The sequence below is a fragment of the Phasianus colchicus genome, chromosome 9 (genome assembly GCF_987193195.1).
Source record: "Phasianus colchicus chromosome 9, bPhaCol1.hap1.1, whole genome shotgun sequence".
Lineage (NCBI taxonomy): Eukaryota > Metazoa > Chordata > Aves > Galliformes > Phasianidae > Phasianus > Phasianus colchicus.
This window is the reverse complement of record NC_143444.1, coordinates 26856343-26881659: the sequence shown is the minus strand read 5'-3', so window position 1 is coordinate 26881659 and position 25317 is coordinate 26856343. Positions and strand designations below refer to the sequence as shown.

General features: G+C 42.1%; 3 protein-coding genes across 3 annotated transcripts; 2 read left to right on the top strand and 1 right to left on the bottom strand.

Annotated features, from left to right (window-relative positions):
- Window positions 1–5787: 5787 nt before the first annotated feature.
- BTF3L4 (basic transcription factor 3 like 4) lies at window positions 5788–15959 on the bottom strand. The gene is made up of 6 exons (XM_031602446.2): window positions 15806–15959; window positions 14864–14927; window positions 13893–14006; window positions 11332–11533; window positions 9129–9188; window positions 5788–8235 (listed from the first exon to the last, which is right to left on the bottom strand). The coding sequence occupies exons 2-6, from the start codon at window positions 14915–14917 to the stop codon at window positions 8189–8191; spliced, it is 477 nt and encodes a 158-aa protein (XP_031458306.1). The 5' UTR covers window positions 14918–14927; window positions 15806–15959; the 3' UTR covers window positions 5788–8188.
- A 146-nt stretch (window positions 15960–16105) lies between these two features.
- On the top strand, window positions 16106–24854 carry TXNDC12 (thioredoxin domain containing 12). Its single transcript, XM_031602439.2, has 7 exons — window positions 16106–16297; window positions 17844–17904; window positions 21982–22034; window positions 22713–22786; window positions 23310–23379; window positions 23475–23558; window positions 24018–24854. Exons 1-7 carry the CDS (start codon window positions 16216–16218, stop codon window positions 24095–24097), a joined length of 504 nt encoding a protein of 167 aa, XP_031458299.1. The 5' UTR covers window positions 16106–16215; the 3' UTR covers window positions 24098–24854.
- On the top strand, window positions 17916–21975 carry KTI12 (KTI12 chromatin associated homolog). The gene has a single exon (XM_031602413.2). It carries the CDS (start codon window positions 18523–18525, stop codon window positions 19393–19395), a length of 873 nt encoding a protein of 290 aa, XP_031458273.2. The 5' UTR covers window positions 17916–18522; the 3' UTR covers window positions 19396–21975.
- Window positions 24855–25317: the final 463 nt, after the last annotated feature.

The window sequence follows — 25317 nt, the reverse complement described above, 5'->3', positions numbered from 1 at the left end:
GTAGTATGTCATTTATTCGGTCAGCAGTGATGGCAAACAGGGAATCAGTCAGTCTTACCACCACAGACTAGCTCCACCACTACATCACATACATGTACACACAGAGAGAACAGTCATGACTGCACACACTCCTGCTATTCCAATGAACTTCATGGCTCTGCTTGAACCATCCTGTTCTCATAGCAATATTTTGACTTCACAACTATGTGGCAACCTCTTGCTCTAGCTAAAGGATATTTCTACATTAAGTGTAATTAAGCCTATAAAAAACAGGCTTATTTATGCCTTGCCAAATCGCATGATTAAGATTTTGTGGAGTGCTGTGAGTCAGAGCACTTTGGAAGCCCTGCCCAATTACTTCTTCAACATCTCAATGAGAAGACTCTAAAAGTTGTTCAAAGCTGTAACTCCAAATCAGTCAGCTGAATATTCTGAGTTTGCTTAAAAAAAAAAAAAAAAATCAAAAACAAGTGACTCTGGGGTTTTTGTTGTTTCTTGTCATGTAGGAGTTTGTTAGTAACCTATACATAGACACTGATGTATTTGGTCCTTGGATGGAAATTTAAAGGTCTAATGGGATCTACTGAATAAGAGTTATTGGGATAAGCAACTGTAGTACATTCTTATTTTTACCATGTGACTGTAAACTAGTTAGGAACGTTTGACAAAATTGGTATGTCCAAGGATATAAGATTAAACACTAACTTTGCCAATAAGTACAGCAAGAAGCTTCTGGGGAAGAGGAGCTGGAGGAAAAAAAAAGCAAAACTCTCAGTAAAATAAAGGGAAAACACCAAAACCAGAGAGATGTTCTGTTCTGATAAAGATCACATACTTTTGCTTTAACAGGATTACTGAACTATGATGGCAACAACTGTTAAGGCTTGTTTTTGTTGAGAAGTTAGACAATGCATCTCCTACAGCTATTTTCCACAGGAGGGGTAAGACTAATTACAGATAAGTATTTCATTATCTCCCTTATCTTGGCTTACCTAAGTTAAAATTGAAGGGCAAAAATTGAATCAAGGCACATCTCATACAGATCTTAACACAGATTAATGGCTCAGCAGAAAAACTAACATGCACAAAAAGTAGTTCTCATGTTTATTCAAGGAAAGTGAAGTCTTGTTTTGAATGGCTACTTTTCATTTACTCTTTCCTGACAAATTCTGGCTGTCCTGAGTCATTAAGAACAAAAGAACTCAAGCAGTTTTCAAGTGTTTACAAATCTTATGATGTGAGACAGCATAAACTCATGATTATAGTTCAAGGAAGAAAACAACGTGAGTGGTTACAAAGAAAGATGCACTTATTATATGTTCTTGATGAGGGTACTGTAAGCCACTGTGAAAGTGTTGGTGTAAGACATCTAAACCTTTTATTACAGCTTACTGCAAACTCAGAATATTGTGCAGATTAAAGCTAGAAAAAAGTACACATGGAAAAATGTCTATCAGTTAAGACACCAGTGACATTCCACTGCATGTTCCCACAGAACAAGCAATGCTGCTCAAAGTCACCAAGTTCTCAATGACAAGGACTGCACTATAAAAACTCTCTCTAACTTAAAATCATCAGGAAACAGCACGTATCACTAGGAGCAATAGATTACCCCATCAAATCTGACTTGTAGCCTTTAAAATAAAAGAATGGGTGGGATATTTTTTTATGGATACCCCATTTCAAGGTTTACAGAACTGAGTTGGAAAATCACCATGTAATGGGAAAAACTATTACAATTTCAGAGTTGGAAGTGGCTGACACAGTTTCTCAGTACAAACTGCCAATGAAAGCAATTCTGCAACTCAAAGGGCAACAGAACAAATAAGGGTTATAATATTGCTGTGTTCAAAAGTTAATAATTTACAACACAGAAACTATGAGGCTGAGAGAAAAGATGTAGCAAATACTAGAAAATGTAATGCGTTCCTTGCTTTTCAGAAAATTGACATTTCTTTCGAGTCAAAACAGAACCCTCAGCAAACTACTCAAATATCCAGTAGCAGGTTCTGAGAAATGCTGGTATCTGTCAATCAAGATGTGGAAAGCAGGCTGTGGGAAACCCTTGTTCAAAGTAAAAATTACTTTAAGCCCTGCTTTGTTTTAGAAACATAAAAAAAATGCAAACCATCAATCACTGCAACTGTCACTCACATAGAAATAGAGCTAATGCTTCAAAATGAGCAGGGAGAAACTTTGGTTCTATCATTACTCTCTGGAGACTGTAAAAACGCTGTAAGCAAGTTACAGCTATTTTCAATTAAACACAACATGTTAGAAAACCATTTGAAATAAGACTCCGTCATAGAAATGGCAATTTATTAAAGCTCAGATTGTAAGCTATTTACTGACTGAAGTTTTCAGTGAAAAGAAAAAAAATTCTCTCTCTGTCCCCCTCCCCCCCCATCACTTTTCACTTTCTAAAAAGAGGCATGCAAAACAAGCACTGGAGGAAGGCTGTGTTTGGGTGCTATGTAACTACAGAGCAGAGGATAGCTGGAGCAAAGGGTGGGTGCAATAAGAGCATGCTGAACTCATTCTGCATTCAGCTTTTTCAGCCCATGTTGTGGGCCCCAGCTTGCCAGTTATGATCCCCCTATTTCACAATTAAAAGACAGTTCAAAAATAAGCTTTGAGTTACAGAATCTGACCAGATTGGTCACCCAAGGCATCAATATGGCAAATCCTTCCTTTCTTCCAAACTCAGTATGTCTCTGGCAGTCGCACCGCAACCTCCCCTATACCACCTTGCCAAGAGAAGCCTCAGAGGCAGAAGCAGCAGAAATGGTAAAAAAAAAAAAAAAAAAAAAGAAAAAAAAAGCTGGTTCAGTATGTAGGGCCCATTGATGTGATGGTCACCTCTGCCAAGCTTGCCTAAAAGGACTGCAGTGCAAATGCTTCCCTCTAAAGGAAGGTTACCATTTATTTAGCAGAAAGTTAAAGCTAGTTTTCTGTCAGGTGGCAAGGCAAAGACAACCAGACGGGCCCTGAACATACAGCTTCCTCTGCAGGAATCTGAGACCTGCAAGTTCAAACACTGCTGCCAAGGCACAGGATGCAGTTTCACAAGCTGAGTGAACCAATGAAAGCAAGCTGTCAAGATAAGCAATGGTCAAGCTTTCAGCACGTGCAAGTACAACCACAACCAACCATGTGGTACAGCTTTCACAGTAGTGAAAAATAACAAAAAAATCAGGTGATTTACAACCAGCTGAGCAAGCTGATCCAGTTGGCCTCACAGGTTAGCTGCTAATTCTGGTGCTCAAGAAAGCAAAAAAAAAAGCAAGGCCTATTTATCTCTCTGAGGAAGCATTAGAGTGGCGCAGGCCTATCATCAAGCTTCACTCCTGGTGTGCAAAGGTGCTGAAAATTATGTTGAGATTTTAAGTTTTCACTTACCTATGTTTGGCAATAATTTGCATCATTTGGAAATTTCCAGCTTCACATCTGGACTCAGAGTCAGATCTGATGTTCTCAAAATGCAGTTTGCACAACACTTCTCAGTGTCTGGAGAAAGCTGGTCACATAGCACTGGCTCCTCTTTGTATGCTAAGTTGCATCAGACAATCTAAAAATACATTAAATACTTTCTAATATTACTTTTTGACATTAGCAGTTACTATAGCTGCCACGAGGATGTTGCAAGAAAGGGTGAGGGGTCACATAACTTACTCAGTTGGAATATATACACTGACAACTCAAAATACCAGGGAATATAATTCCTTTTTATTGTTTAAACCTTTGCCTTACTATTGATACTTTATCTGCTCACTGGAGTTTTAAATAATCTCTTTTTACTGTAAGGATGTGACAGATTCATGAAGTCCATTCACAGAGAATTCAATGAAATGCTGTATAGTATCTGAGAATCTGACAGATACCAGATTGCCAAAACGGTGTCTGAGCAAACCGTGGATCTGTTGTTTAATCTGTTGTATTTAATAGGACTATTGGCCCAACGAACAGGATGTGCTTACCACGTGGAAGTAGCCTTTCATAACATTTGCAGATGCAGCTCTTTTCTCTCAAGAGCCATCCAGACCGTTCATTCATTTACATATCACATACTTGTGTGAGGAAGGGCAGTGCTCCCAAAATGAAGGCAAGCTAAGGCACTCTAAGATGTATAGATTTGTTTCTTCTTGCCAAATATAGTGCCAGAGTCCAAATAAAAGCCCAGTTCCCAATTACTACACTCTATGCATAAACCCAAGCTTCTACCCAAACATACCAGCAAGACCGATATTAGAGTTAAGTCTCTTCACTTGCTCTGCTTGGCTACCTGAATTCTTGACTGGCACTGCAGCCCCCATGTTTCTGAATAAATCCATGAAGTTCTTCAGTGTCTGCAAAGTGGTCTTTGAAAAAGGGGAAAAATAAAAAATAAAAATTACTTTATGGAAAAATAAATAGCTGAATGTGAATAACCATTCCCCTTACTTCTGAAATCGCTTCCATAAAGTTGCTAAGACTGTTGTGATGTGCTTATTTGTGCATCATTTCATTTGTTCAATTACAAAACATGGATCATTTAACTAATTAGTATAATCTTGATCTGCAGAATAATCTGGTCACTTTGCTGAACAAAATACTACTGTCTTCAAATAACAAAAAGAAGCCGATCCTAAGGGCCAGTGGAGGAATTCACTCACCCACCTTCCACCTGCAGGACAGTTTGTTAAAACCTCAATAGGTCCCCACTGTCTGGAGCAGCAGTCCGATTCCAGGGAAGCCCCAGGAGAATCCTCACTAGGGGGCCCCTCAGGAGAGACATTACTTCAACTCTCACACAAAACAGCTTTATCTCACTGTGTTGTAGCTGCCTCAGTTCCTTCCCGTAAGAAGCAATACACTCATCATTCAATACAACACTCAGTAAAGAAACCATTAAGACCTCCAGACCTCATTTTGAATCCAGAACATTATTTGTTAAGATCCAGGCAGAAGGGATTTCATAGCAACTCCCAATTCCCACAGAATGTTGACAAACAGTGCATTCTCAAGATATTTAAGTAGTAGTTCTGATTTCACCCTTATCCTTCCTCAGGCATTCAAGTATTCCTAGACCAGTTAAAAAAAAAAAAAAAATCACCCAAGCCCTATTTTTTCACAGCTGTCAAATGTTCTTTTTACATCAACTCCTTCCACCCTACTAACATTCACGTGCAAACTCACTTATTAGCCAGTGCTGCTTAAGAAAACCCCTTACAATCACTTAGTTCCAAGTTTCCAGCACTGCTGACTGCAGGTAACTACTGCCACCCATCTTGCATGAGCCCTGCTCTCCTGTCTGAGGCCAGCCACCAAGTCACACATTTCCTGTTTGTAGCTTCCTAGGGAAATACACAAAGCTACTGGCAGCCTACTAAAGGAGACCAGTGTCTGCAGTCTCAAAAGTTTGCCAAGTTCTTGATTCTTTCTTCTTCTGTGATTCAGCTTTGATTCTTGTATACAGCCCAAGAAAAGTTTCAACCTACATTCCGCTCTTTCCAATACTATTTTAAGTCACTGCCAAGATTTTTAGTATGTCAGTAACTTTTATCAGTACCTTTTGTATGTCAACGCTCAGGTAGTGAGCAAACTACTACAGAACTGCAGTGGTTATGAAGCTTCAAGCCAAGCAAAGAATATTTTGATGCACCACCTGCCCACCTCATTGTGGAGTTTTCACCGTAACACCACAAACTGTTGTTAACTCTGCATTCCACCAGAATTTACAAACACTGTTTGAGTAATACCATGAATAAACATGAAGAAAAATAGCTTCTCCCACAAGAGCCTTGATGGTTACTTTTAATTAAAATCAGTTTAATGATTGATAAGCTCTAGTATTTCCAGCAGCAAATCATAAGTGGTTGACTGTTTTCAGGTACAGTGAGAAAACTGATAACGACATAAGCTAGCATATTTAGTTAGTTTACTGGTTGTCAAACACAGGAAAGAACGGTGGTTTAACGTGTAAGTTGTCATGACCAAGAACAAAAATTAAATGAGCATTCTGTAAGAATTAGGAAGTTAAACTATACAAGTTCACTGAATCCATCACTTACTCTTAATCTCTCACAAAATTACTTTCCGTAAACTTGCTACATCAGAAACTGTGGAGCAAAAAATTTCAGTATCTGATTAGTATTTGGAGCAAGAGGGATGTCTCATACATAAACTCAGTACAACTGCTGCTTTGAAATGTTCTCCACTCACACCCCTTAAGCAAATGGCAGAACACTATGTGTTTCCTAGTATCCTTCATTTGCTTTGAGCTTTCAAAAGCAGCAAAAGGCAACCCAGTGTGTCTGCGCATACATTATTGAAGAAATCTCTTCCTTATAAACAGAAGAATCTGCAGCTGATCAAGATTAGCCATACGACAAACCAAAGTTTCATTCAACACCACAGGAAAAACAGGAGTGTGGGTATATGAAGGTGTGAAATCCCAAAGCTCTAACACAATCTTCCCTAATCCTGCATGTATCTTCCTCAGTAGCTGTCACCAAGGGTGTATCACTGTGAAACAGTGGCTGCATCCACTCACTGCTCCCCAGCTACTGCTAGTGGGAATAGACAATGCACAAGAGGGAACTTCTCCTCTGCTGTACTGCTATTTTATTTTGTAGCAAGATCCATGTAGTATATAAAATATAACAAAAAAGAATGAACAAGATCTATAAAATGAGTTCAGATGACAAGCCACTTCAGCTCTGCTTTCATGGTTTTATCATGATGCCACCAGACTCATGTACTGTTTACTTTGTACTGTTACAGTTCTACAGCATATGAACCTACATAAAAAAGCTGATATGTTCCAATTAAGCTATAGTTAAATGACAAAAGTAGAGGAGAAAAAAAATGGCTTTCTTAAGCCACAGCTGCCCCTGACACAGGTTACAATGATGTCTAACTATACTGCAATGCACATAACATCAAGAACCTTGAAAGAGCTTCTGAGAAATCAGGTTCACATTAAGCATTTTAAAGGAAGGTCATAAATACTGCACTGTACCAGCGGTACCTCCCAATGTCCTCTTTATGCCTGAGGAGCATTTATGGGTTTTAGTAAGCTACTAAAATAGATGACACCAAACCTAGAGGTAGGTTATAGGCAAGGGTAAAATACAGGCAATAAAAAAAAAAAGTCCCTTTAGAGCTAGTCATTGCACAAACTACCCAGCAGGAGGCAAGGCAAAATGTCAACAACTTTTTCTCCCCACCTTAAACATCGCTCAGATGGTGCATTTAATTTCTAGTGCCATAAGAGTGACACGGGATCATCAGCTGCTAGTAAATGCAGTCATGCCAAGAGAACAGCCTGAAGGAATTCAAGCAAAAATTTACTGTGCAAAACTGGTGCACTGGACTATTACCAACTAGACCTCTAAGTTTTCCAAGTGACCTGACAGTAGAAAACCAAAGGGTTTGTTTTCATTTTGACCTAACATACCCTACATGTTCATAGGGAGAACATACTGCTAAGTCTATGTGAAAGGAGTCAAACATCAGCTTGTCTCAAAAAACTAAGGAAATGAGAAAGTAAGCTGAGAAAGAAAAAAAAAAAAGATCACTTTGCTGGGACCAAGATTCCTCTTTTAGAAAGTTACTGTACCAAACAAGCTGATAAAATATCTTGTCAAAGGTAACATGTGGGCATCAACACAAGGTTAATAACAAGTACTGTATACATTTCAACATGGATGAGAAATATCTTCAAGTACAAGAGTTAACGCAAACTAAACCCAAATTTCAAATGGTGTAATGCCTTCAGGTCACAAAACGTGGACAAAACTTTTAACTCTACTCTTTCTGTGTACTATTTGGTGATAATCAAAAGTAACAATGCTGAAGATTCATTTTATTTCTTCTTTTGAAAGAAAAGGGAAGTTGGTTAAATAGAAGTGTTCTCCAATTTGTTCTCCACTATATGTACACCCACACACATACACACACACACATGCACACACCCCTCAAACTGCACTGACATTTTTGTTTTGACCAAAAAGAGTAGATCCTGGGAGTAAGTGCAAAATGCAAAATCAACTGACAGAAAATGCTGAACAAACAGTATCATAAAAATACAAAATATTTATATTACTGAACTATTAACAGATGATGTTCTCTGTTTCTTTAAAACTTTGGAACCACATAGCTGATTTCTTAAATCTAGTCCATGCCAGCTTCCAGAACTATTAATGATTTAGTTAGCTTCATTCTTTGATGCTTCATCAAAGTTTTCTACGAGATCTGAAAGAGATGAAGATATTTAATACAGCGATGCCCAGAAACAACAACTTCAGTTTAATGAAACTGCATTTATTATATGAAATGTTCAGTAGTTTTAAACTAGATAGTCACATACATAGTTTTCATTTTATTTTTTTAAGTGGGATTTGAAATAGCTTTAAAAAAAATAGGATTTGTTTGAATATATGCAAAGCAGCAGATATACAGGAACACTCAGAGTGGAGGTTCTAACATGAAGACACTGATTTTCAGAGGTGCTCTCCTAGATGCAGTTGAGCCTTGAGCCACCAGCTTAACTACCTCTTGAGTGCAACAATAAGTGGTTGCTTAACTAGAAGCAGGTACCTTGGAAGAGGCCTGTGTATTTTTACGCAAACTCAAACCCACTGCCAGACCTGAAAATCTGGATCATCAATTCGTGGATTTTTTTGGCTAATACACTACACTGATGCCTATAAAATAATGTGATAATTTATACAGTTAACAACTAACAACTTGGAATGAAAGTTTCTCAACAAACTAAGACATTGACAAGTTTAATTTCATCTACTGCAGAAATAAAAATCCCACCCCAAAATGATTTTAAAACAACCCTCTGAACACTACGCCAAGTACATCTTTTTACAGATGTTTTATTTTCCAACCCTAAAATCTTAATCAGATATTTCACTCACACATTCAGCCTCCCTGTATTTTAAACTAACAATTAAGCAATTTCAGCAAGGCAAACTACTTTCAAAAGCTAGAATCCAGAATCATCACTATTTCAATGCTGCCCAGCATATTAAGCCTCTCTTAGCAATTGAGAGGAATAATTACATCAAGAGCCAGGTATTTAAATGCATGAATTAAGTATCTATACATTAAGTGAAAATATAATTGGATGTGCTTACCTGGGACATCATCATCTTCTTCATCAATATCTTCAGATTTTGGTGCTTTACTGTCCAACACTATAAAAAGAAATCTGGTGCTGAGTTCTCATCATACAAGATTAGAGACAACCACACAGCAAAATAAGACAGTATTCTGATGAAAACAGGAGGCATTCCCCTCCATACTGCTCACCCCATTAGAAACAGACATACAAGTGATTGGGATCAAGAGCATCAAGAGTAATCAGTATGACCAAAAGATCCATTTGTGAATATTAACACAGTCATTTTCAAATGCTTAGCCATATTAATGCAGAGCTAACAAAAGATCAAATGACAAAAATCAGCAGTGACTGTACCTTCCAACTGAAGCCACATATTTTAATGCAAAGATCATGTTATACCCATCTGGAACCAGCATACAGAATCAAAGAACCCTCAGAGCTTAAAGGGACTTTTAAAGGTCATCTACTCCAACTCCCCTGCAATGAACAGGGACACCACAGCTAGATCAGGCCTGACACAGCCTTGCCCTCAGTCTCCAGAGACAGGGCATCAACCAAATCACTGGGTAGCCCGTTCCAGTGCCTCACCATCCTTACTGCAGAAGACATTTTTATTATATCCAACCTAAATCTACCCTCTATAAGCTTGAAGCCATCTCCCCTTATTCTATCATCACAGACCCTGCTAAATAGTCTGTCCCCTTCTTTCCTGTAGCTCCCCTTTAGATACTGACAGGCCATTATCAGGTCACCCTGCAGCCTTCTCTTCTTCAGGCTGAATAGCCCCAGCTCTCTCAGCCTGCCCTCATAGGAGAGGTGCTCCATTTTGTGGATCATTTTTGTGGCCCTCCTCTGGATGTACTCTAACAGGTCTGTCTCTCTCCTGAACTGAGGACTCCACATCTGGATGCAGTACACCAAGTAAGGCCACACTAGTGCAGAGTAGAGGAGCAGGATCACTTGTTGCTTTCTGGGCTGCAAGGGCACACTGCTGGCTTGTATCCACCTTCCCATCCCTTGGTAGTCCCAGGTCTTTTTCAGCAGGGCCGCACTCAATCCTTTCATCCCCCAGCTTGTATCAGTAGCAAGGGTTGCCTCAGCCCAGGTGCAAGATCTGCTTTTAGATTTGTTGAACCCCATAAGGTTCACCTGGACCCACTGCTCAAGCCTGTCTGGGTCCCTCTGGATGGCATCCCCTCCCTCTGGCATGCTGACCACACCCCACAGCTTGGTGTGATCAGCAAACTTGCTGAAGGCACACTAAACCCAACTGTCAGTGCACTGATGAAGATAGAAAAAGAATCAGTTCCAGCACTAAGCTCTGAGGGACAACACTCATCACCCATCTTCATCCAGACATGGAGCTACTGACCACCACCCTATGGACTCAGTACTGCAGCCAGTTCTTCATCCACTGAACAGTATGCCCATCAAATCTGTATTTTTCCCATTTGGAGAGAAGGATGGTGTGGGGTACCATATCAAAAGCCTTCCTGAAGTCCAGATCGGTGACATCAGTGGCTCTTCCCTTGTCCATTGATGCAGTGACACCATCATAGAAATCATATCATATAATTCAATTACCAAGAGGCCACAAGTGTGGAATAAGCATCTCTGCATCAAGGGTCCTACATGGAACCTACTCTTCTGTAAGTCATGGACCTCAGACCATGCTAGAAGTCATCTGAAATGCAAGAAGTTTTTCTTCTCACTGGTCCACCTAATTTAAAGCTGCCTTTCTGTCATAGTAAAGAACTACCGGTACTGAGGTCATAATAAAATATGATCACGATGATCCATCTTTCTCAATTATCAAAGGCATTTTCTTTAACCTAATAATACCATCCAATACAGTATGCAACAAAAACATTTCATAAAAGAAAACAGAATCAGTACCTTAACAAAACCTGTTGAGATTTTCTAGGTAAAACCTTCTACTTGTTTTTCTCAACTATTCTGTCATACACAGCTGTGCACCTGGAGTTACTCCACACCTGACTTAGCAGATTTCTAAGTTTTATTTTTAAACCAAGGTCAGCCTATGTAGAATCTTGGGGGAAAAAAATAAATAGATGTTTCCTTCCATTATATTTCCACAACAGAGGCTAATACAAGTAAACATGTTTTTAAGTGACATGTGCTATTAAATTTGGGTCAACATTTTAAGACCGCATTTTCTTTTTTGATCATCAGTGAAAGACTCCACTAAGACCTACCTTGTCTTGGGAACTGTTCAGCTAACTTCCTGAGACTTGTTAAGCTGTCAGCACCAAGCTGGCTTAAGATGCCTGGAAGCATTTCTGTGATCGGTTTAGCCTCTGCATGACCAGTAATTGCAAAAGTGTTAGCAGAGAGGGATGCCTGAACCTTGGGGTTGTTGAAGTGAATAACTGTTCCATCATCTTTTATCATGTTCACCTGTTCAAATACATAAAGAGCAACATTTACCAAAGTGCTGTTGAAGAAAAGTGTGATAAATTATTATTTCAAAACTAGATTTAGATATTAAAACTAAAGAAACTACAAAAGCATAGGTAATAATATAACCATGAGTACTGTGCCAAGAATTAGCATCACCTGAATCAGAAGGAAAAAAAGCTAGAAGGGAGGGCAGAGGTGGCTCAGATATACAGTGTATGAAAAGGCTGAATTAACAGCTATGGCTGCCTTAGAGAAATACAGATATCTATATAATAGAGTGATAATATACAAAGTTTGTGTGTTATCATACAACCTAGGTATGTTTTTGATGAAAGTAAAATAAAGAGGCTATTAGCCTTTAAGGCATAAACTAGTTAAGAACAGTAATGTCTCAGAAGGAAAACCAGCTCTGTGGTAACTCTTTACAAACTAAAAGCAGTAACAGAAAAGCCTTGACACAGCAGTTTAAGACACTGCCATTCCCAGCTATTTATGTCACCTCTCAGGAAACCATTACTGTTTCTGCAGCAGAATTGGCAAAAGCCTAAGACTCACGATCTGGCCTACTTGCTGAAAATGCCCAATGCTAAGATTTTTCCCCTCACTTCTCTCTTACAGCACTGCAGATTTATAAATTAGCTGCACTCAAAGTGGCTTCTGTGCTCTCCTAGTAATTCCATGATGACCCTTTTGAGCCTAAGCACAATGTACAATGACTCTGCTCCCCTGCCCCGGCATTCTGAATCACCAGGGATTAAGTTTACAGCCAGCACAGCTGCCCACTTAGCCCCTACTATTGAAGCTCATACTGACACCTTTTAGCAGGTTTTATTTTTATTTTATATATATATATTTTTAAAGTTAACAGAGACAGAAGGCAAAGTTCCTTTTTTTTTTCCTGGGCATGACTGAGCTATGGTTATGGAGAAAATAATTTTATCTGCAAAAAAGAATAGAGTTTACTTATACAAGCAGATGTAATCTGTTAACAATACTTCTGAGTTTTGTGAGTTTATTAGAGTTACAGAGAAGAAATAAATTTGTCAACTGAAGAATATCTCTAAAACATGTAAGTTACCAATTTTCAAGGTTCAAAATATGTTTTGATCAGAATTTTTTTTTTTTTTTTTACACGGAAAAATATGCATCCCTTTCCTACATAACTAAGGGGAAGTGATGAATGCTTTAAGCCCAGTCATACTCAAAAGTCTCTTCAAAACAAATCACAAAAAATTCTCTGCCTATGTTTGACTCAACATTACAATCCTCCTCAGCTTCTATGTATTTATGTCAATTTGGGTCTACCTGAGTAATACAGCAATATACTGTAATTATGTACCCAGTTGTCAAGGTTAAAGAATTTTGAACAGTCTTCCTCCATGTCAACACATTTTAAGTCTTAACTGTGTCTGAATGAAGATTTTATGCTCTGTGGGGGGGCAAAAAGAACAAAGACTGTTTGTCTGGCACATCTTCTAACACACCATACTCCAGTAACAGACAAATTTAAAAGTTTTTGTATCAGTGGTATGAAGGCTTCCAGGCAAACCAGGCTTCTACTGAATCTGCATTTGCCTTTGGAGTGCACAGAGAGGCCTCTGGGTCATCTTGTAACCCTGCTTTAATTAATCACAGATTAAATATTATGCTTTTTCAACCAAGCAGTGCTGTAATATGGAGCTCGTGATGAAGGAACACCACCTCCTCCCACATATAAGCATCACAGTCTCTAAAGCATTTTGGAAAGAGTTTCTATTCCAGTTCATATTTTATCCTGAAAAATGAATACACACAAAAATGGTACATAATACCTGAAGCCTTCTATTCCAATACAGAAGATGTTTCTGTAGAGTTTTGCTAGTACTGTAAGAAATACCAGTCTCCTGACTCTACCAGAAACAATTCTGGTTTTACTTTGTGAAAGTAAAAGCATCCAGTTTCAATAACATGAACTTGTAAGTTTCTATTCCAGCGATTTTGATTCCCTCCTTTGTGTTCTGCACCACATAAGAACTGAATGTGCTTGTGCAATAAATACACACTCACTGCCCTACTATTAAAATTAGGTAATTTCAGTTCAAGAGGTTAAGAATCAAGAGCTCTTTTGTTCTGCAAGTAATGCAATAGACATGTACCACAAGCAGCTTACTACCTCCTGTGCTCGCTGTCTGGACAGTAGAACCTTTTCCCTTCTCTTTCTAGATATGTACACATTAATGTAAATGAGACAAATTAAAAAAACATCAAGTAGCTTCACCTACACATAATCAGACGTGAGTTTGAGAAAGAAAATGAAAGTAAAAGACAACACCAAATCACCACAGTGAATTTCACACAGGAAATACTATCACTATACCTCCTCAATGCCAGCAATGTTATTTACTGCCAGTTTTTTGAGTGAACTCTGAAGTTTTTTGTCATCAGCTGTTGCTGTTCTGTGCACCACCTTCTTCTTTCTGCGAGCTGTTCCCTGGAAAAGAATCAAGAGAACAGCCTGCAACACTCAAATTCTCACAACACTTTTGATTTAAAGTCACTTCACACTCAGAAACATCTCTTTTTTGAGCTGTAATAATGCTCTGTAGCAGAAAACACTTCTCAACTTTCTTTACTTATAGTTTTAGCTGCCAGTCCCTATCTTAAGATTTTTCATAAGTGTAAAAGATAGAAGAAGCACAGCAGAAATATTTCTTTTCCCCCCAAAGCTGTATTATAAAAATATTAACTTATAAGCAGTATATAAAAATGCTGTCTGAAAACTTCATTTCATCCAAGACGAATCAAATCTAAAAATCCACACTTCTCTAAGTAATCAGTTAACATTTTTTAACTGCTCCAAAGACAGCAATTCTAGAATTTCTAATTTGCAAGCTTTTATACAGCCCCCCAGACCTCTGTCTATGGTTAGGAAATGAATACTCGCATGGAATCATCCATATGCTTTCTTTGTCATATTACATACTGGCTGGCACAGATGAAAGAAAGAGCTCAGTGCACGGTCAGATAAACCCTGGAACTGATACCAGAGAAGAAACTCCACAACAGGCAGAAGAGAAAGAGCACAAACAGGCAACAGGTAAGCTTAAGCTGAGCATTCACAGGTCACAACAAGTCATCGATTTAGAATGAGCTTACACTCTGAAACTACTCATTCATAGCTGTGAACTGAAATAAAACTGCTTTTCAGGTAGTAGTAAGATGTAGACCATTTCAGGTCCACATCACATGAAGAAATCTTTTTTCAGGCCTCTAAATGCCCTCTCATGAGGAGTTTCTCTGAGCCCACAGATCCAATCACAGGAAGTACATCTCTGGTGGCTTTCTTACCTTTCCTCCTATTCGGACCTGAGCTTGAAGCTTGGCTAGTTTTTCTTGATTCATAGTGTTGTGTCTAAAGAATGAAGTACAAATACAAGTTAACTATCAAAATATTAAGAAAAAAAAAATCACGGAAATAACACAAATACAGAAATAAGAGCACACCGTGCAAGTAACACAAAGCAGCTCTGCAGAAGAAGCATCTGCACCACGATGACGCAAACCAACGCTACGTTTGATGTTGCCTCAGTTGGAGGCAGGAACTGTAGATCCCCAAGTCTGTCAGCTCGCTGCCGGACCCACCTCGCTCCTGACTCACCCCACAACCAGCACGGAGCGCCCAAGGAACGCGCCTTTGTGCTGAGCAGAGCCCAGGGGAGGCTCGCCCCTGAGCCACCCGATGCGCTGCTCCCAAACAACAAACCTACCGCAGATCCCTGCAGCTAACGAGCTGCTCCAAAGCGAAGGAGGTTCGCACACTGCCACACTACCAGCGCGGACCTCCGGCAGCCATTGCTCCAGCCCAAAGGCTAACAAGTAGATCGGCCGGGCCTTGCCGTGGGCCAAGCGCAACCTTTAAAGGCCAAAGACACGAAAGCTCGGCGCGGGCTGAACAACGCCTGTGCCGCAGGAGATCGGCCCCGGGAGGCGGAAGGCGCGCCGTGCCGGAGCGACAGAGGGCCGGAGGGCTGCAGCACGGCCGGGCCCGGCGCGGCGGGCGGGAGGACAAAGGCCGCGCATCCGAGCGGCCCGCGGGACGGCGCGGCCCCGCGGATACGGGACACGGCAGCTCCGAGCCCGGGCACGGCCTCACCGCCGCCCTCCGCCCCTCAAACAGCGCCCGGCTCACGGGAGCGGGACGGAGCCGAGCGCCGCACAGCCGGCCGGCCCGCTGCTTCACGGCCGTGCGCGGCGGAGGGGGGGGGGGGGGCGGGCGCGAGGCGCTCTCACCTGAATTCCGCGGCCCCTCCGCAGCCCAACACGCGGTGAGAACAAGATGGCGGCCGAGGAAGGAAAGAGCGCCGCACAGAGAAAGGAAGCTTCGCGCCACGTGACGGCGCTCAGCCGCCCGCCCCCAGCCACGGATTGGCGGCGGCGCCGACAGAATTTGCATAGCGGCGGGGGCGGGAGCGGCGCGCGCGCCAGGGGCGCGGTGCATGCTGGGAGTTGCAGTCCGCTCCGTAGCTGACATGGCGGCCCCCAGAGGGCCCGGCAGCACCGCCCACATCCGCCTTGCGTCACTTCTTGGGCTTTAAAAAAAAAAAAAAAAAAAAAAAAAAAGGAAAGGGAAAAAGATCCCTGGGGCTGCTCCGATCTCCTCTCTGAGCTTCAAGGCCCGTTCAGAAGACGTCGCTGACACCATGAGGGCTCAGCCCGCCGCAGCCTCCGTCCTCTGCCTGTGCCTGCTGATGGCCGCCGCCGCCGCCGAGGGGCTCGGAAAGGGTCAGCACACGTTTCCTTCGGGCTTTGCCCTCAGCTTCTGGCGTTGCCGTGAGGGCTCGCGGGGGTCACTCGGCGGGTTGGGGCTGTTGAGGCCGGGCCGGAGCCGCCCTGAGCCGCAGCCCCACGCGGCTGGGGGAGATTTGGCCCCTCGGAAGCAGCCCCGCCGCCGGCTCCTGGTCACCGTGGCGCGGTTCCCCTCTGCCCGGCCTGCCCTCCTCGTGGGCTGCCGTGGGCAGCAGCTCGGGGCTTCACTCGGGGTGATCGCGCAGAGTTGCCCTGAAGGCGGATGTTCGCTGCAGGGAGTGCCTTGAGCCTACGCTGCAGGGCTCTCTTAGAACAGAGAGCCTGTTCCGTCCCTGTTCCGTTGTGATGGCCTTTGAATGAAATGCCCGACGTGTCCGTATTCTGAGTAAATGCGACCTGTTAGCCTTACGACTTCCAGCTCCCCTCAGCCCATGCAAGCTTGGACGTCAATGCCTTGCTGGTAGCTGGACTAAATATTTGTTTTGTTGTGTCATATGTGTTCACGGTAGTTTGTACTGGGAGATAAGCTGAGGTCATAAAAATACTGTGCCAGCAGTTGTAGTTTCCCAGATGCTGAAGGAAGATACCACAAGGCTTTGCTCCACTCTCTGCAGTTTCTTTGCTACAGGTGTTTCCTGGAGGTACTGCCTGCCATGGTGCCAACACTGGGCAGCTCGTGGCTCCCGATCCTGTGCTGTAGCTCCCCAAATTGTCCCCTTGGTGAGGATACAGCCCGTGCCATGTCGCTAAGTTATCCCAGCCCTCAGTGATGGGAAGGGGAAAGCCATGGCTGAGATTTGCCTTTCAGCACCCCCATATCACTGCAGCGATGGGACCTTTGAGGAATTCTTCAAAGGCTCCCCTTATCTCAGATCTCTTCTATCTCAGCTCTTCATGTGATGGAGGTGGCCAAAATTGGCAGTCTCTGTTTTCCTATTGTTAGCACATTAGCTGACAGAACACTTGATACCTGCTTATTGGATACATGTTTCCCATGTTGTTTGGTCACTGCAACACTCAGAAACCTGCATAGCAGTGTTCTTTTTTAGTCTTTGATGTCAGTCATCAGCAGTGGTAGTATTTAGCATAATAGTTTTATAGCATATAATAATCGTTTATTGGTCTAGGTGTATTTGATGTTTGCTCCCATTCACTAAGATTTAGGAAGCCAGATGGTGACATGTTTAATTTGTCATCAATCAGTTAATGTTCATAGGTTGAGAAACAATAGGGAATAATCAATAGGCATTTCAGTTTTAAGCTTTGCTTGGGGAATTTTTTTTTGTCCTTTGCATAACTGTGAATATTCATGAGTGTGTGATTTGTTTTTGTTAATTAATTTCAGTGGGATTCCTCAATAAAACTGTGTAGGTTGTAAGTATTCACAGAAATCTTTCGAGGACTGCAATTATAATTTCCTTTTTAAAAAAGAATATATTATGAACTGAAAATATTTTGGAGGGTTGTTTTCTTCTGATGACATGTTAACTATGCAGCATTTCTAAAACCTCCTTTCTGGCAGGTTTTGGAGATCACATTCACTGGAGAACACTAGAAGATGGGAAGAAAGAAGCAGCAGCCAGGTATGTTACTTACTTATGAATACAGAAAAGAGGCGTTAAAAGTTCACCCAGATTCTGTACCAATGCTAACCAATCCTAAATTTAACCACAGGAAATACAAATTATTAACAAAGGTATAGGAGACCGCTCAGATCCCTACAGCTTACTAGAGAAATAAAAAAAAAAGGAAGTTTTTTTTAACGTTGCTGAGGAATCACCTGTGTTTAATCACTTCAGTTAAATGAGGTTCTGTCACGTCTCCAAAGTGGGAAGAAACCCACAAACTGAGGCTTAAGGGCTACTCAGTTTCCTTGAACTCATCAGTGCTCACTGCATCTTTTATGTTTCTCTCAGAATCTTATCTTTTTTGTGTTAAAACATGAGAAATGAAGCTGTCTGTGCATCAGTTCTTGTATTTGTAGCTACATGATTGACGTGAGTTCCTCTGGCTGCCCACAGTCCTGCCAGCTGAATGCAGGGCACTGCTTGGGGGTCTGCTGAGCATTTCTAAGCGGCTATTTTAACGCTTATTCCATATATCTGTACCAAAAAAAAACGGTCGCAGCTTTCGCAGGAATAATTCTGGCTCTGCTTTGCGGTGAAGCAGAGTTAGTAGCAGGCACGTTGGAAGCAGGCGTTATGCAGCATGAGAGGCTCTGCGCAGAACCCCCGGGGGGCCGGGCTGTGGCGCAGGCCCGGGGCGCTCCGCGTTGCCATGGCGACGGTCCGCCCGGAGCGGAAGCGGTGGCGGCCGCTTCCGGGTCAGCATGGCGGCGCCGGGGCGCTGAGCGCGCGATGCCGTTGGTGGTGCTGTGCGGGCCGCCGGGCAGCGGCAAGAGCCGGCGCGCGGCCGAGCTGCGGGACGCGCTGGGAGGAGCTGAGCGGCGGGCGCACGTCGTGGCCGAGGGGGAGGGCGGCCGGGCGGCTCTGCGGGCCGAGGTGGAGCGGCTGCTGAGCCGGCGCGACGTGGTGATCGTGGACGCGAGCAACGAGCTGCGGAGCATCCGCTACGAGCTGTACTGCGCGGCGCGGCAGGCGGGCACGGCGCGCTGCCTGCTGCACTGCGTCGGCGGCGGCCCCGCCGAGCCGCCCTTCGAGGCCCCGGACCCGCGCAACCGCTGGGACCGGCCGCTGTTCGCCGTGCGCGGCGAGGAGCCGCTGCCGCTGGCCGACATCCGCGCGGCTCTATTCGAGAGCGCCCCGCCGCCGCCGCACCGCGCCACGCGCAGCCAGCCCCTGCAGTCCGGAGGCTTCCTGCACCTCCTCGACCGCGCCACGCAGGACGTGGTGGCCGCTCTCGTGGCCGCTCAGAGGAGCGGGGCGCAGCCTGGAGAGCTGGTGCGCGTCCCCGGCGTGGAGGAGGGGCTGGTGCTGCCGCGGCCCGTCAGCCTGGCCGAGCTGAGCCGGCTCCGCAGGCAGTTCATCAGCTACACTAAGATGCAGCCCAGCGATGAGAACTTGGCGCAGCTGGCCGGCATGTTCCTGCAGTACCTGAGCCGCAGCATCCAGTGAGGAGCAGCTCCTTCCCGTCCCGAAGTGCTTGCAGCTGTAGGAACGTGCCCTCCTGCCGTGCACCTCAACACTGTGTGACCCGTGTGTCACATAGCACGGCCTGTGACAGTGCTGAGAAAGCCAGTACCGTGGTGCTGCAGCAGCTGTTCTCCTAGGAGGATCTGTAGGATCTCCTTGTCCTCTCTACTGCATTCTCCCCATGTCTTTCTTGTTTGCTTGTTGCATCCTCACACAGCTGAAGTCTCCTATGGAGACTCCACCTCAATACTAATGTAGCGACTGAGCATGAATGCTTCAAAGCGGTGAACATAAGGAGAACTCCTGCCCTCCTCATTGCCATGTCTGTGTCTTGAATAAGAAGACTGCTGTTCCAGGGCTGCCTCCAGATATATCAAACTGCAGTGGGGGACTTCAGTTCCTGGGCTGGAAGAGGCTGTATTTTTGGAACATAAAATGTTTTTCAAAATCCTATTGAAGCCAACAAGTAGATTTGCAAACTCTGCACAACAGCAGGAAACTTAAACCTCTCATTTCAAGTTTAACAATAAAACATGTGCCTTAGATGGAACAGTCTTAACCTTAAACTGTTTTATTGAAACAACTTGCTATGGCTTTTCTCTGCAAGGTCATCATTAAAAGCTTTTAAAAACACTAATTGTTTATGAGTGAGTGCTCTTGAGCTTGTTTAGAGATGATGAGCTGTGATGGCAGTGTGCTCTGGCCAGTGCTCTAAGTCTGCACTGGTTGTGACTGGGTAATAATTATTTTTGTCAGTCAAAAAGAATAAAACTGAGGAAGCACATGCAGTATCTCTAAAACTTGTGTGATTTCTTGCTGGCTAAGCGTTTATATTCTAAGACTGAGCAGTTGCATTTAAAATCTGCATAGAAAATCAATCAGTACATTTTAAAGTGCAGTGCAGTACCAATTGCAGCTGCTTCTGGTAACTCTTCTGACATGAAGATCCTTGATGATAAGAGTAATGTCAATTTTCCAGATTTAATTCAGCATTTAATTCCCAGAAACTGGGGAGGAAAAAAAAAAAGAAAAAGTATTGTTAGGGTGGGGACACGGATACACGGATATAAAAAGAGCTTTGCCAGGGAAATGTGTATTCTTGCTCCTTGCTGCAAACAAAGTCCTGTGTAAAGATGACAACGTATCGCTCAGTTACAAATGGCAGACTTGTGTTGGACTATTGTAAATGTTTATTGCTTCCTCTCTGCCCTTTCCTGGTTCTGAAGGCTGAAAGTTGATACTGGTAGGGATTTTCTTCCTTACCAATCTTCAGCTAAAAGAAGAACCTAATTTTAGGTTATTCTAAATGCTCTGGAAGCTATAGCACTATTACTAGTTTCCCTTGGATATTTTTCTATTGCTTAAGGGATTTAATGATAAGAGAAAAAGAGTCATCTTCCTATTTCCTTGTTCTTAGTCTTTTTGAACTTACTGTACTAGTTAGCTTTTGCCAGTGTGAAGTATTGTACTACTAGATGTGCTCAACAGCAATATATGTCACTTTTTTCTTGTTAAGAAGGTAAAAGATATAATAATCAAGATATTGAGAGCTGTAAAGATGGATTAATTGAATCACAAGTATTTACAGCAATAAATACGAGGAATTTTTTGTGTTTAAAGTCTCTGTCTAATCACATAAAGTAACCTGAGTACATTACCAAGGAGCTTAGAGAATTCAAACTTGTTAAGCTTGACTAGAAGGTGAAATGCTGAGGGGCTTTTCAGAACAAGGTTAAATAAAATATACATTAGGTGATGAAAACAACATCCAGATAGTAAAGGTAGTGACTGTCAAATGAATTAATTGGGAAGAGAAATGAATAACATTCCCATGGTGTACCTGAAACACTCAGTACTCTGAATAATCCTTCACAAATGACCTTTCTGTATTCATTGAAGTTAGGTTCCTAACTTTTGTCATTTTACATTGCGCTTTATTTAGGCTTCAGTTCCACACAGACTCCTTCCTTCTCGCTTCTCAAACTTGTCACAGGTTTATTTCAGCATACTAAGTTAAGGGCAATTAGCCTGGAAGCTGAAGGGTTTGCCAGTTTACTGTGTGTAATTATTGCTCAAAGGAGGATCTCGATCATGGGAGGCAGTAGCAGGAAGTGTCTGAACCATGCAGACAGCTGTGGGGAGAGGGGTTGATGGATGACTGTCATTCAGTGGATTATGTTAAGCAGCTGTGTATATCCCTTCTGAGATCTCTTCCATAGCTGGTGTGGCTAACCACTACTAATTTCCTAAGAAACACATGACCAGTTGTGCATCCATGCAAATCTGAACAAATGAGAGCAAACCTTCTGAAGAGAAAATCTCCTACTCTACTGGAGTGGTTGGTGATTGACATTTCTAATGAACTGTTCTAATGCATGTTTGAGATTGGAAAGCTTTTTGCAAGGCAGCAAAACCTTAGAATACATTAGAATCTCTCTGCATTTTCTATTATATTAAGCCTTTGTAGTGTCTTTGACTGTTAAAATGTACAAGCAATAGAACTTATAGTTGAGAGGCTTGCATGTAAGCTATCTGACATGTTTTCCTTTTTTTCCCCTTTTTTTGCAGTGGTTTGCCTCTTATGATTATCATCCACAAATCTTGGTGTGGAGCTTGCAAAGGTGAGTGAATTTAATACTAGAGCTTGATGAAATTCCCGGTGAACTTTTGCATACAAATTGTGTAACATGAGAAATGTGAACTTTGCGTTCAAAATGTGCGTAGCTGTATTTATATTTTGTTCAGAGCAATGTAGTATCGCACCACTTCAGCTATTAGCAATGCCAAAAGCCAGCCTTGTGTAAATGCCAGTGAAGTAACAGCTGCATGTCTACAGTGGCTGCAGTTTTTCCTGCACTTTGCTAGAAAAAAAATTGTAGAAAATGATTGATTTGAGAGTTAAGAGCAAATTACCTTACTTTCAGCCACTGGTTCTCAGAATGCTGGGCTTTGTCTATTTCAGTATTGCAAAAGAACATGTGACTAGGCTTAAGATGAACAGGCTGAGTGAGAAATGGTGGTTTACAGCAAGCTTTTGTTTCTGTTCCATTGGTTCAAAACTGATGACATATGGCTGATGGTTAAGCTTCACTGCGTGGCTGCTCAGCAGGGATCACTTCTCTGCTGTTCTGAGCCTGGCTTGAGCAACTTGATGCATACATTCAATTTCCCTATTGCTCACTGAAAAGTACCAGCTCTCTAGAGGGAGGAATAGAGATTTTTCTGCCTACCTGAAAACCTGAAATATTTTCCATTGTCTTTCAATATTTTCTCTATTTATTTTTTTCTTTTTTAATTAGCTTTGAAGCCAAAGTTTGCTGAGTCTAAGGAGATCTCTGAACTTGCTCATAATTTTGTAATGGTCAACCTTGAGGTAGGCCACACTCTTATTTGTACCTATATTACTGCTTAGTAATAAAGCGTTTTGAATCCTGCTTAACTGGTTGAATCTGTTTCTTTTCTATATCCTAAGTCTTGCACCCCTGAGTAGATATGCAAGACTGATTGATAAAGCTAATTGTTTTGAAAATAATTTTCTTCACTGTAGTTATTTTAATTGCATTTATAAACCTGACTCTCCACTGCTGTCTCTTTAACAGTTTAATCTTGTTTGTCCCTTGCCACAGGAAGGGGATTTATATTCATTGTCTCATAATGTATCAGACATTCCTACACCAAAGCAGTGTTTAATGCCCACTGATATTTCATAAATTCTACTTCTTTAGGGGAAATTACCTTATTTCATTTGAAAGTGGAAATAGTGCAATACCTGTTGTCTGTTCAAGATGTAAATTATTCAGGGTAACTGGAATCTGAAGGCTTCTTTCTTTAAAATGAGTGCTGTGTTTTATTACATCTTGCTAACACATTCCCTCTTTTCTGTCTTGCTTTTGTAGGATGATGAAGAGCCAAAGGATGAAGCCTTCAGTCCCGATGGAGGTTACATTCCCAGAATCCTTTTCATGGGTAAGACATGTGCAGCTGTTGAACCCACTCACAGGACTGCATTCTTACTGTTACCACCTATATTTCCTGTTTGATTTCTTTTTTTTTTTCCAAAGATCCCAGTGGAAAAGTCCACCCAGAAATCATAAATGAGAAAGGAAACCCCAGCTACAAGTATTTCTATACCAATGCTGATCAAGGTATGTGAGAAATAACTTGAAGTACATTTTTAGTCAGATGGATCTGTACATGTGTCTTGAGTTAAGGACAGCACCTTCATTTTTAAGTGGAGAAAAATTATACTTCACAGTGTAAGGGAGCTGTGAATTACAGCATGAGTGAGTGGCTCTTCATGCTTTGAGGAACCATATTTAGAGTTATGATTCACTTTAAAACCTACAAAATGTTTGTAGAACCTAAGCATTCTCCTTTTGTTACATGGAAAATCATGCAACTCACAAAGAATTGGGAGAAGAGCACAGGGCTTTTTCGTTTTGGTGTTATTTTTTGCCTTAGGTTGCTTTGCCTTAGGTTGCCTTAGGTTGCTTTTTGCCTTAGGTTACATTCTGTAACTCTGTTGGTTTAAAATACTTTCATTAGCATGGCACCTTGACATTTTTGTTTTGAGATTAACAGTTGATCTCTCTCTGATCTTTCAGTTATCCAAGGGATGAAGGAGGCCCAGGAGAAGCTAACAGGTGATGCTTTCAAACAAAAACACCTGGGAGATGAACTATAATGGAAAACACTCAGTTATGCTTTTCCATCACTTCAGTACTCTCAAAGGAAACAGTTAAACAGACCAAGAATGTAGATGCACTGAAGGGACATAATTCTCCTGTCAATAATGTTAGGTTAAACCCTATTTGGAGTTCACACACATGCATCAGCTACAGTGTTATCTCCTCCTCTGCCTGGCAGTGTGTACTATAATGGTTATTTGCAACCAGGTAAAGGCAAACACATCAATTAGTGTTTTTGATATTAAAAGGGAGGTTTGTAGGACAAAACATTCATTTGAAGACAAAAAGCATAATTGAAATAATTGGAAGCAGCCGGCATTTTGACACATAATCAGGGGTGGATCTCTCATTTCTCACTGGTATTATGTGATCCCATTGTTTTTACTGGGGTTCCTATGAATGGGGCATGTTCCTGGGCCAGGTGTTTTCTAGACCTCCCGAACCATGAATTCTGCCACTAAGCCAAGTAGAGTAAATTTCATCAATGTTCAAGTAGCATGTGAAGTCATGAGCTCTGCAAACATATTTTTATGTAAAATTCTGTGTGATTCATCTTTATTTGCCTCTGGGCAGAAATTGAACTTCTTTCATGTGCACTCACCTTTTGATTGTTTCATCAAGTGAAGGTGGGTTATGTTGAAGCATTATGGGGAATTCCCTTTTATTCTTTGAATGTTTTCTGGTGAATGCCTTGCCATCACATTGTACTGTATTTTTGTACCAGGATGAAGAATAAAAACTTTTTAAACATAAGCATGCTAAAAGTTTTTCTTTTTTCTTTTTTCTTTTTTTTTTTTTTTTCGAGGAACATAGCTTCCTGTTCTTAGGGACTGGCAAATGTATTTTTGTTTACATTGCAGTGGTTATTAGTGTTGAGTGTCACAGCTGAAGGTTTCTCCTTTGTGTAATTAAAAGACAAGAAATGCTTTTCATGTAATAACAATTCAGCCATTCCTATACTATATATACTGTTAAGGTTAAGGTAATATCACAGAATCATAGAATAGCCTGGGTTGAAAAGGACCACCACCAACCCCCCTGCTATGTGCAGGGTCACCAACCACCAGACCAGGCTGCCCAGAGCCACATCCAGCCTGGCCTTGGATGCCTCCAGGGATGGGGCAGCAGTAGTGGCAGCAGGCTTCCAAGTTGACGTCGCTGTGTCCTCCCCAGCTCTGCCAGTCTCCTTTGTGACATCACAGAGCCGGGCTTGACA

Excerpts from the sequence above, each read along its gene's own strand:
- BTF3L4 (XM_031602446.2), bottom strand. The coding sequence starts at position 14,917 with ATGAATCAAGAAAAACTAGCCAAGCTTCAAGCTCAGGTCCGAATAGGA. Across the intron at positions 14,007-14,863 it reads AGGTCCGAATAGGAGGAAAG|GGAACAGCTCGCAGAAAGAA; the intron begins GTAAGAAAGCCA and ends ATTCTTTTCCAG. Across the intron at positions 11,534-13,892 it reads ACATTGCTGGCATTGAGGAG|GTGAACATGATAAAAGATGA; the intron begins GTATAGTGATAG and ends GTATTTGAACAG.
- TXNDC12 (XM_031602439.2), top strand. The coding sequence starts at position 16,216 with ATGAGGGCTCAGCCCGCCGCAGCCTCCGTCCTCTGCCTGTGCCTGCTG. Across the intron at positions 17,905-21,981 it reads AAGAAAGAAGCAGCAGCCAG|TGGTTTGCCTCTTATGATTA; the intron begins GTATGTTACTTA and ends CTTTTTTTGCAG. Across the intron at positions 23,559-24,017 it reads CTATACCAATGCTGATCAAG|TTATCCAAGGGATGAAGGAG; the intron begins GTATGTGAGAAA and ends CTGATCTTTCAG.
- KTI12 (XM_031602413.2), top strand. The coding sequence starts at position 18,523 with ATGCAGCATGAGAGGCTCTGCGCAGAACCCCCGGGGGGCCGGGCTGTG.